Source organism: Propithecus coquereli, unplaced genomic scaffold (genome assembly GCF_000956105.1).
Source record: "Propithecus coquereli isolate 6110/MARCELLA unplaced genomic scaffold, Pcoq_1.0 Scaffold239, whole genome shotgun sequence".
NCBI classification, from domain to species: domain Eukaryota; kingdom Metazoa; phylum Chordata; class Mammalia; order Primates; family Indriidae; genus Propithecus; species Propithecus coquereli.
The window spans coordinates 1192682-1204526 of NW_012147941.1; the positions used below are offsets into that span (position 1 = coordinate 1192682).

General features: G+C 41.7%; 1 protein-coding gene across 2 annotated transcripts; it reads right to left on the reverse strand.

The window, feature by feature from the left end:
• Nucleotides 1-7068: 7068 nt before the first annotated feature.
• Nucleotides 7069-9598, reverse strand: ATPIF1 (ATPase inhibitory factor 1). 2 transcript variants are annotated; one of them, XM_012645919.1, is made up of 3 exons: nucleotides 8914-9083; nucleotides 8732-8823; nucleotides 7069-7337 (listed from the first exon to the last, which is right to left on the reverse strand). In XM_012645919.1, the coding sequence occupies exons 1-3, from the start codon at nucleotides 8998-9000 to the stop codon at nucleotides 7196-7198; spliced, it is 321 nt and encodes a 106-aa protein (XP_012501373.1). In that variant the 5' UTR covers nucleotides 9001-9083; the 3' UTR covers nucleotides 7069-7195. The 2 variants fall into 2 exon arrangements, with proteins under 2 accessions (XP_012501373.1, XP_012501374.1); XM_012645920.1 differs by lacking the exon at nucleotides 7069-7337 and adding an exon at nucleotides 9582-9598 and having other exon boundaries at nucleotides 8728-8823.
• Between the last annotated feature and the right edge of the window lie 2247 nt (nucleotides 9599-11845).

Sequence of the window (11845 nt, forward strand, 5' to 3'; positions counted from 1 at the left end):
CAGCCTCCTGAGTATTTAGGAGTACAGTTGCACACCACCATGCCCTGCTAGGCAATTTCTTAAAATAAGACAACAATGAAGTTGGCTGCAACAAATGACTCTTCCTTTCATGAAAGATTTCTCTGTAGTATGCAATGCTGTTTGAAAGCATTTTACTCACAGTAGAACAACTTTCAAAATTGGAGTCAAGGCCAGGTGCTGTGGATCACACCTGTAATCCTAGCACTTTGGGAGGCCGAAGAAGGAGGATTGCTTAAGGCCAGGACTTTGAGACTAGCCTGAGCAAAAGCGAGACCCCATCTCTACAAAAAATAGAAAAAATAGCTGGCGTGTTGGCACACGCCTGTAGTCCCAGCTACTTGGGAGGTTGAGGCAGGAGGATGGCTTAAGCCAAGGGGTTAGAGGTTGTAGTGAGCTATGATAATGCTGCTGCATTCTAGGCGGGGCAATAGAGCGAGACCCTGTCTCAAAGAAACCAAAAACAATTGGAGTCAACCCTCTCAAACCTTGCTGCTACTTTATCAACTAAGTTCACGTAATATTCTAAATCCTTTGTTGTCATTTCAACAATGTTCACAGCATCTTCACCAGTAGATTCTATCTAAAGAAACCAATTTCTTTGCTCATCCATAAGAAGAAACTCTTGATCTGTTCAAGTTTCATCATGAGATTGTAGTAATTCAGTCGCATGTCTTAGACTTCTAATTCAAGTTCTATTACTATTTCCACCACATTTGCAGTTACTTCCTCCACTGAAGTCTTGAATCACCCCAAAGTCACCCATGAGGGTTGAAATCAACTTTTTCCTAATTTGAGTTAATGTTTATTTATTTGTTCATTTTTTTTAAGAGACAGAGTCTCGCTATGTTGCTCAGGCTGGAGTGCAGTGGCTATTCACAGGTGTGATTACAGTGTACTACAGCCCTGAACCTGGGCTCAATTGATCCTTCTGCCTCAGCCTCCTGAGTAGCTGGACTACAGGTGTGTGCCATCACCCCTGGCTCAATGTTGATATTTTGACCTCCTCCCATGAATCACAAATGTTCTTAATGGCATCTAGAATGGTAAATCCTTTCCAGAAGGTTTTCAGTTTACATTGCCCACATCCATCAAAGGAATCATTATGTATGGCAGCTATAGCCTTAAGGAATGTACTTCTTAAATAATGAGACTTGAAAGTTGAAATTACTCCTTGATCCATGGGATACAGAATGGATGTTGTGTTGGCAGGCATGAAAGTAACATTAATCTCTTTGTATATCTCCATCAGAGCTCTTGGATGGGCAGATGTGTTATCAATGAGTAGTAATATTTTGAAAGGAATCTTTTTTTTCTAAGTACTAGGTCTCAGCAGTGGGCTTAAAATATTCAGTCCAACCATGCTATAAACTGATGTGCTGTCATCCAGGCTTTGTTGTTCCATTCATAGAGCACAGGCAGAGTAGATTTACCATAAGTCTTAAGAGCCCTAGGATTTTCAGAGTGGTAAATGAGCATTGGTTTTAACTTAAAGTCACCAGCTGCATTAGCTCGAAACAAGAGAGTCAGTCTGTTCTTTGAAGCTTTGAAGCCAGGCATTGATTTCTCCTCTCTAGCTATGAAATTCCTGGATGGCCTCTTCTTTCAATATAAAGCTGTTTCACCTACATTGAAAATCTGTTGTTTAGTGTGCCCACCTTCATGAAAGATCTTAGCTAGACCATCTGGATAACCTGCTACAGCTTCTCCATCAGCACTTGCTGCTTGATCTTGCACTTTTATAATGTTATGGAGATAGCTTCTTTCCTTTAACCTCATGAGCCAACTAAAGTTTGCTAGCTTCCAACTTTTCTTCTGTAGCTTCCTCACTTCTCTGTCTTTCTAGAATTGAAGAGAGCTACCACTTTGCTGTGGATTAGGTTTTGGCTTAAGGGAATGTTGTGGCTGGTTTGATCTTCTATCCAGACCACTAAAACTTTCTCCATATCAGCAACAAGGCTGTTTTGCTTTCTCGTCATGCGTGTATTCTTTGGAGTAGCACTTCTCATTTTCTTTAAGAATGTTTCCTTTGCATTCACAACTTAGCTATTTGGCATAAGAGGCCTAGCTTTTGATCTGTCTTAACTTTTGACATGCCTTCCTAGCTAAGCTTAATCATTTCTAGCTTTTGATTTAAAATGAGAGACATGTGACTCTTCCTTTCTCCTGAACACTTAGAGGCCATTGTAGGGTTATTAATTGGCTTAATTTTAATATTGTTGTGTCTCAGGGACTAGGAGAGGGAGAGAGATAGGAGAATGGCCAGTGAGTGGAACAGTCAGAACATACATTTATCAATTAAGTTCACTGTCTTATATAGGTGCAGTTCATAGTGCCCCAAAACAATAACGATAGTAATATCAAAGATCACTGATCACAGATCACCATAACAGATACAATAATAGTAAAAAAGGTTAAAATATTATGAGAATTACCAAAATGTGACACTGAGAGATGAAGTGAGCACAGGCTGTTGGAAAAATGGTGTTGATAGACTTGCTTGATGCAGGGTTGCCACAAACCTTCAATTTGTTTTTTGTTTTTTGTTTTTTTTTGAGACAGAGTCTCACTTTGTCGTCCAGGCTAGAGTGCTGTGGCATCAGCTTTGCTCACAGCCACCTCAAACTCCTGGGCTCAAGCAATCCTTCTGCCTCAGCCTCCCAAGTAGCTGGGACTACAGGTATGAGCCACCATGCTCGGCTAATTTTTCCTATATATATTTTTAGTTATCCGGCTAATTTCTTTTTATTTTTTTAGTAGAGACGGGGGTCTCGCTCTTGCTCAGGCTGGTCTTGAACTCCTGATCTCGAGCGATCCTCCCGCCTTGGCCTCCCAGAGTGCTAGGATTATAGGCATGAGCCATCGTGACCGGCCACAAACCTTCAATTTGTAAAAAATGCAGTTATCTGTGAAGCTCAATAAAGGGGAGCACAATAAAAGGAGGTATGCCTGTACTGAAGCCCAGACTCCAATCTCAGAGATTTGGATTTAATTACTCCTGAGGTTTATTCATTCATTTATTTATTGACAAGAGTCTTGCTATGTTGCCAGGCTGGAGTACAGTGGCGTGATCATAGCTCACTGTAACCTTGAACTCTTGGGCTCCAGTGATCCTCCCACCTTGGTCTCCTAAAGTGCTAGAATTATAGGCATGAGCCACCCTGCCCAGCCCTGAGGTTTTGTTTATAAAGCTTTCCAGGTATTTCAATGTGCAGGCTGTGCTGAGAACTACAACTTAGACTTAACAGGTGAAAATCTCAAACTAGGCTCTATTGCAAACGTGTGTTTGCATCATGTAGGCATGCATAGACATGCTGATGGGGTTTATGTCACAGCCAAAAAGCGAATGCCAACACCAGCACCAGCACTTCCACATTTATTGCCAAGAGCCTTTGCTTTTACCGCCCATCCCCAGATGTCCATGCATATCCTCTGATTCGTTCCACATTGAGGAGGGAGATAATAGCTATACCACTACACTGGAACTGCAACTCAAGGTTGTGGGAGCAAGAGTTCTGAAGTAAAGACCTTGATCAGCAGAAACCTGATAGTGTGACCTCGTGAAAGTTACATCACAGTAACTTCCCTGCTTCAGTTCCTTTGGTTATAAAATTAAACTAGGCTTCCACGTTGCTAAACACTGTGGAGGTGCCTGGAGGGTGGGCCTTGTGGGGGGGCATGGAAGCTCCAGGGTTGCCACCCCCCACAATCTCTTGCCTTATGTTTCTCTTCATCTGGCTGTTCCCAAGTTATATCCTTTATAACAAACCAGTAAACATAAGGAAAGTGTTTCCCTGAGTTCTGTGAGCTGCTCTAACGAATAAGGGAACATTAGGAAGGGGTGTGGGAACCTTCAATTTTAGCAGGTGTGGGGTGGGGTGGTGGTGAAAAGTTTGGAGGCCTGCACTTGGGATTGAAGTCTGAAATGGGGGCAGTCTGTGGGCCTGAACCCTTAACCTATAGGGTCTGTGCTGAGGCCAAGTAGACAGAGGGAAAAAAAACTTTTTTTCAAATACAAAAAAGGAAAAAAAAAATTAAACTAATATAAAGGACCTATTTGCCAAAAACATCCTGAGATTTAATGAGCAAATAATTGTAAAGTGCTCCATAAATATATATTGTTGTGCAATTGTTAAATAACTTCATTGCAGGGTGAGAAAAAAAAAATAACTTCACTGCATAAAACTTCACAGACCTCTTACAAAAAAATAAGCACCCCAATGATTCTGACACAGATGGTTTGGAAGCTGCTTAGACAGATCTGCTCCTGCAGTTCACAGAGCTACTCTGGTCCCTTCCTTTCCCGAGTCTTGTTTGTTCACGTCTTCTTGAGATTTTGTGAGACAATAGCCTCTATTTTTCCAATAAATTATCAGCCAGTGCTGGTTTCTGTTACATGTAAACAAAAAGGATTTTAACTAATGCAATAAACCAGCGAAATATTTCTCAAATTATATTCCGCGGAATGCTATGTTCTAAAATGTTAATGTTTCATGCAAGAAAATTCCTAACATATTTTTACTTCTAAATCCTGAAGTAGCATTAGTATTAAGAACTATATTAAATGTGTATAGTTAATTTTTTATACTTGATAACCTGCCTTTTTATAAAGGCACTTTTATAAGTGTTGTTTATTCAAAATTGTCAGCAGTTTCCATGAGAAACTACCTGTACTACAGCGGTCCTCAAATCTCAGTGCATAACAGAATCAACTGGAAAGGTAAGATTGCTGGGTTGAACACCCCATTTCAGCAGTTTTGTGGTGGGGCCAGAGAATTTGCATTTCTTTTTTTTTTTTTTTTTTGAGACAAAGTCTCACTGTGTTGCCCGGGCTAGAGTGCCGTGGTGTCAGCCTAGCTCACAGCAACCTCAAACTCCTGGGCTCAAGCGATCCTACTGCCTCAGCCTCCCGAGTAGCTGGGACTACAGGCATGTGCCACCAGGCCCGGCTAATTTTTTCTATATATTTTTAGTTCTCCAGATAATTTCTTTCTATTTTTAGTAGAGACGGGGGTCTCGCTCTTGCTCAGCCTGGTCTCGAACTCCTGAGCTCAAACAATCTGCCCGCCTCGGCCTCCCAGAGAGCTAGGATTACAGGCGTGAGCCACCGCGCCCGGCCTGAGAATTTGCATTTCTAACAAGTTCCCAGGTGATGCTGACACTACTGGCTTGTGGAATCACTGCTGTACCTATTGTAGTATTTTCCTAACTTGCCTGATTCTAAGAATCACCTGGGGTGCTTCTGGGTCCCAGGTGAAGCTTATGACCTAGGCTATTTTTCTATGGTTACTGGTTCACGTCACATAAATTAACTTACAGTTTTAACATATATTTGTGATATTATTCAATACTTATATCTTGCTTTTATTGCAGCATGATAGAAAAATTAACTACAGGTATATCATAACAAAAAGACCATGAATTATCATTTTCACAAAGTTCAGGTATATTTAAATTAGCTTGCTCCAAAAATTATTTATTTAATCTTCTTAAGAATTCAAGCTATGATTCTTTCATCTGCATTTTCTTCCAACTTTTTGCTTGTTCAATTATCATTAGACTGATTTTATTTAAAATAAAATATAGTACAATGGCACATCCCTATTGAGAAATCAACTCAGGAACATCATTCTTTTTTTTTTTTTGTCACCAGGAACATCATTCCTAATAAGGCAATTGTTGATTATAATAAGTCATAAAAACACTATCATCTACAAATTTAGGGGATTTTGTATGCCTTGTTTTTTGGTTATAAATATGCAAAATGGAAGATGTTTGTTACAGCTTCTTCCTAAACTAATTTTTAAGCTTTTCAAATTTTATACTGTTGTAAAGTTTTTTAAAAAGGCATTTCATTTAGTATGATCATTTCTTTTTTTTTCTTCCCTTATTTTTTTTATCATCAATCCTGGCCTAAAGATGATAATTTCTTGAACTTCATCTTTGAGGTAATTTTGTTGTTGGAAATTTGAATCTCAGCACTCACATCTCAGGAATGTCTATAAACCTTCCGACAGCAGCATTATAATTCAAAGTGTTCAGTTTAACGGGCAAGCAAGTTTTGGAAACAGCCATCTAGTGTCTTGTCTACATGGGCAAGGTCAACAACTTCTTCAATTTTTATCATTTGATGGCCCTAAAGGCCTTTGTGAGATAGGGTCTTGTAACAAATGACTCATCACAATTCTGGGCAAATAATATACTGAACCGGTGAAATGAAAATGTTTTTCTAAATGGCCTAAATATCACCTTAAGTTTTTTTGCCTAGAGGAGTTACACAGTGAGTTTGAATAATAATTTAGTTAAGGCCAGCACAGTGGCTCAAGCCTGCCAGTAATCCTAGCACTCTGGGAGGCTGAGGTGGGAGGATCCCTTGAGCTCAGGTGTTTGAGGTTACAGTGAGCTATGATGATGTCACTGCACTCTAGGTGGGGGACAGAGCAAGACTGTCTCAAAAAAAAAAAAAAATTAGTTACACTAGACCTTAAAGTCTAATCTGAAACAAAAACACACTTGGCAAAGCAAAATCTAACCTAAGAAATAATTCTGATTTTCTGCTATTAATAGACTTGATTAGTATTCACAAAACCTGGATGCGTCTCAACTCCAATGTACTGAGTGACCGTAGGAATACATGATTCCTAATTCCAGTTCTCTCAATCTGCAAAATTAGAACAAAGAAGACTAGTTCATATGAGGAGTACTCTAAACCATTTGATAAATGCCAAATGGTATTATTAATGATGGTACCTTGAATTGCATCTTTTGAAGCAATGATCCCTCTCTGTTCTCCAGTTTGCTCCTGGCCTTTGTGCTTTGGATTGGGGTTTATCCTTCAAGAAGCTTTCTCTGAATGCTTCTAACTAGACTGGGGAGGAGTCCCTTGTCTGTGTCACACTTACCCCTCCTTGCCCCTATGTTGTTTCACAGCACTTATCGTATCACATTGTGCTTTGATTGTGAACTCCCTGTTGGAGGGACCTGTCTCTTTCATTTTGGCAGTCCAGTAATGTCTGTCCCTCTACCCCCTTCCACATAGAAGGCATCAGACACATTTCACTCTTGACAGTTTATTAGAATCTGTTTGTTAGTGGCACACAAATATTAATTAAACCAGAACTATGTCTACATAGAAGTGGGCAATGATATGTGCCATTCTATGGGGAACTGTGTGCACTTAATCATCCTGTTTTAGTATTTTGATCTTCTGTTTATGTCGTTCAATTTCTTTCTGCAGACGCTCAATTTCCTTCTTATGATGACCAATCTCATCTTCATGGTGTTTTTTCAAGGCTGCCAGTTGTTCTTTAGCCTGCGCCCTATGAGGACACAGTGACTCAGAGTTTAATCTCAATCCTTTACTCTAAAGAGATCTCTAAGCATAACCTACAATACCTATGGCAAAATGCAGAAGTCCCAATACCACGGAGTCTGGCTGGTCATCCTCCTTTAACCTGCAATCCCCATCTTAAATTGAGGTGTAGCATCTTAAGGAAATGAGCAAAATGATTCCATTTTCCTCGTGCTAGTGTCTGAAACTCCATCATTAATGACCTATTCCTTTCAGATTCCTCTTTAAAATTGAAAACTCCAGAGAGATGTAACCTAAGTCCCCAACATCTTATTGGAGGAACAACCCAGGGAACCTGAGTCCCTTTTTGCCAGGGAAAAAAGGAGCAAAAAGGAGAGAGAGAAAGGGGTGTGACAAATATCCATCTCCTATCCCAATTTATCCAGGGCTTGCTTTGCCTAGAGAAAGGGATGGCCCACTGTAAGGGCCAAAAAAGGAGGACTGTCTTGCCTAGGCAGTACTTGGCAGTTCAGTTTAGGTCTCAAGAAGGGACTAGATTAAAATGTTGGTTCAGCCACATTTAGCTCTCAGTTTTCCTTAACTATAAAATGTAGAGGCCCAACTACACGGTCTCTAAGGGCGGTACCTTGGCTCTCTGGTAAGGCAGGTGCCACATGTGACAATTCTCAATAACAGGCAGAAGGAAGATTAGTTCCTTGCTGCTCCCCAGTGTAGACAAAAGTCAATTAAAGATAACTCAGGGCTGGGAAAGGGACTAGAGAGGCCCAGCCCACTCCCTACTTCTAAGAGAAAGAGGGAGATCGACAGCCCAGGGTCTGGGCTGGGCTGGGTAGGGCCAAAGTCTCCAGGAGGGGCTGGAGTCCAACCATAAGCAGGTTCTACCAGCTCCTATGACCCACCCACTCCGGCGGAGCTGGACACGCATTGAGGGTCTAGAAACGGCCGAGAAGGTCTGCAGCTTTAGGGAATGAACGTGGGCTTGCAAAACTAAGGCGTGTGGGGGAGAAAGAGCGTAGAGTGGGTGATAGGAGGGTGAAAGCCGAAGGAGTCGGGGTCAGAGGGTCTGCGAGTATTGGACGGTCGGATCTAGACACTGTGAAGAAAATGGGGGCGTTTTGCAGATCCGGGGGTAACTCCATGCAGGGGGCGATGGTAATTGATAAAGGAGTTGAGTTATGGGTTGAAAACTCTGGAGACCCGCCGGTGGAAATGGTTTGGGTTTGGGGGCCCTGGGACTGTTTAGCAGGGGACTGGGAGCGCCCTATAGGTGGCAACGGTTAGGTTGTTATGGGTTTGGGAATTCTGTTGGGGTTTGGACCGCTCCAAGGAACCAAGCAGGGTGCCTTGGATTGGAAGGCCCTGGGACATGTAGGGCTGTACTTGGGATCTGGTGGGCCTCACCGGAAATATCGATCCTCTTCGGCTTGCTCTCTCTTTCCGAAGGCCCCACCAGCTTCCCGAATCGAGCCCGCGCTCCTGTCGGTGTGCTCGGACTGAGGAGAGACCGGGACATAGCTAAAGGTGCGGAAGGGAAGATGGAATCCGCGTTCAGGGCTGGGGCAGCGGACACTGCTGCGGCGTACCTGATCCGAGCCGAAGCCTCGGGCTTGCACGGCCTTCACACCCCACATGCCAAGCCGCGACCGCACCGCCAACACCGAGACTGCCATTGTTGCCAGAGATTCTCCTCTCGGGTCACTGCCGCGGCAGCCTCTCTGAACGCGCTAATGGCGAGGATGGCCAAGCACCCAATCTGTTCGATGGAGGGGCGGGATGAACACAGGAGTAGCGAATCATGGGAGAGAGGAGGCGGGGTTCCGGGAGCTCACAGCGAATCCTGAGCAAGAGGTGGACCTACTTTTAGCCAACCGCTAACAAGTGGCCAAAGCCTTGGAGAGAATAACGACACAGAGGAGGTTGCAAAGGAGGTTGAGGAGAGTGTCAGAAAAGCCGAAATTTCGGCTCTTGGACCCATCAGATAAAGCGTGTCGTCCGCCACCGGCCCACGATTCGAATCCTAAAGTCGTATTTTTTATTTTTTTGAGACAGGGTCTCGGTTTGTTGCCCGGGCTAGAGTGCGGTGGCGTCATCATAGCTCACAGCAACCTCAAACTCCTGGGCTGAAGCGATCCTCCTGCCTCAGCACCGCCCCCACTCCGCCTCCACTCCCCTCCTGCTCCCCCCCCACCGTGTACCTTGGGCTAATTTTTCTATTTTTTTGTAGAGATTGGGGGGTGGGTCTCACAATTACCCAGGCTGGTCTCGAACTCCTAGGCTCAAACAATTGTCCCGCTTCCTCCGCCCAAAGTGCTGGGATTACTGGCCTGAGCCACTGCGTCCAGCAGAACTGGTTTTATTTGTCTTCTGTTGGCTGGGAAAGTACCATTCCTGGTTTGTATTACTTAAATGGGAAGAAATGTCTGCTGAGCAAATTTTCAAATGTTCATCGCAGAAAATTTGGAAAAACGCAAAAGTAGAACGATGGAAATAATGATCTTATAGGCCCCCAAACTAGTAATAATAGTTTGGTGTGTTTCTAGATGATCTTTAAGTGCCAGTCCAGTTTCAGAGACTGTTTCTAGTTCTCAGATACTACTGTTTCTTGATCATCTCCTAGGCTGAACATCCAGTGGAAGATCTTGCTGAGTTTGTGGAAAAGATCCATCTAGACACTACGATGGTATAATTATTAATAATAAAAATAAAAAGGAAAATAACTGTTAGTGAGAATGTGGAGAAATTGTAACCCTTGGACATTGCTTGTGGGAATGTAAAATGGATCAGTCACTGTGGAAAACAACTTGGCATTTGCTCAGAAAATTAAATATAGAATTGCCAGATGACTCAGCAATTTCATTTCTAGGTACAAACCCCCGCAAAGTTGAAAACAGTTACTCAAACAAATACATGTACATGCAAGTTCACAGCAGCACTATTTCAAAATAGCCAAAAGGTAGAGACGACCCAAATGTCCATCAATGGTATAAACATACAGTGGAATATTATTCAGCCATAAAAAGGAATGAAGTACTGATAAATACTAAATACTACACTTTGGATAAACCTTGAAAGCATTATGCTAAGTGAAAGGAACCAGACACAAAAAGTCACATATTGTATGAACAGGTAAATACACAGAGATAGTTTACTATTACTTATTGTCAGGGACTGGGGAGAGGGGAGAATAGAGAGTAACTGCTTAACAGGTACCTGATCTTCTTCTTCTTCTTTTTGAGGCAGTGTCTTGCTCTGTTGCCAGGGCTAGAGTCCCATGGCTTTAGCTTAGCTCAGAGCAACCTCAAACTCCTGGGCTCAAGCGATCCTCCTGCTTCAGCCTCCCCAGTAGCTGGGACTACCGGCATGTGCCACTACACCCTGCTAATTTTTTCTGTTTTTAGTTGTCCAGCTAATTTCTTTCTATTTTTAGTAGAGATGGGTCCTCCCTCTTGCTTAAGCTGGTCTTGAATTCATGACCTCAAGCGATTCTCCGGCCTTGGCCTTGCAGCATGCTAGAATTACAGGGGTGAGCCACTGGGCCAGCCTACCAGGTCTTCTTTTGACGTGATTAAACCGTTTTGGAAGTACAACATTGTGAATGTACTAAAGGCAACTAAATTGTTCACTTTAAAGTGGTTAATTATATGTTATGTGTATTTCATATTTTTTTTTTTTTTTTTAGACAGAGTCTCACTCTTTTGACGTGATTAAACCGTTTTGGAAGTACAACATTGTGAATGTACTAAAGGCAACTAAATTGTTCACTTTATAATGGTTAATTATATGTTATGTGAATTTTACTTCAATTTTTAAAGACCCAGAGGTTAAAAAAGGAAGAAAAAGAAACCCTATAAGTTGAAGAAATTACAATTAAAATTAAAAATACTTTGACCTGAATGATAATAAAACACTCAATATATCAAAATTCTTAGGAAAGTTGGTTCTCTGGAAAGATTAATAAATTCAAGTTCCCCATAGCAACTCAAATCAAGAAAAACAAAAGGGATTACACTAATTACCAATATAGGAAATTAAGAAGAAAATATTAAGTAAATCCAACATAAATCAAAAAGCTAATACAAAGATATCATAAACAACTTTACACCAGTAAATTGGAAACTTGGATGAAATGGACAATTATTCAAAATATACCACTTATCAAAATGACAGAAGTAAAAAACACAAAGTCTAAATAGCTCTACATTTATTAAAGAAATTAAAACTGTTATTGAAAACCTTCCCACAAAGAAAACTCCATGCACAGATGGCTTCATGGGTGAATTCTATTAAACATTTAAGGAAAAAAATAACATCAATTCTATACAAACTCTTCCATAGAATTAAAAATGAAGCAACAGTTCCTTTCTTTGTGAAACCAGCAAAATCTTGATTCTAAAACCCAACAAGAAGTTTGCAAGAAAGCAAAATTACAATCTAATCTCTCTGATAAATGCAGCTACATGGCAGGCACAGTGGCTCACACCTGTAATCCTAGCACTCTGGGAGGCCGAGGCAGGA

Coding starts and splice junctions, on each gene's coding strand:
- ATPIF1 (XM_012645919.1), bottom strand. CDS start 9,000: ATGGCAGTCTCGGTGTTGGCGGTGCGGTCGCGGCTTGGCATGTGGGGT. Junction 8,824..8,913: donor GAGGCTTCGGCTCGGATCAG/GTACGCCGCAGC, acceptor GTCTCTCCTCAG/TCCGAGCACACCGACAGGAG. Junction 7,338..8,731: donor GAAGAGGATCGATATTTCCG/GTGAGGCCCACC, acceptor GTGTCCTCATAG/GGCGCAGGCTAAAGAACAAC.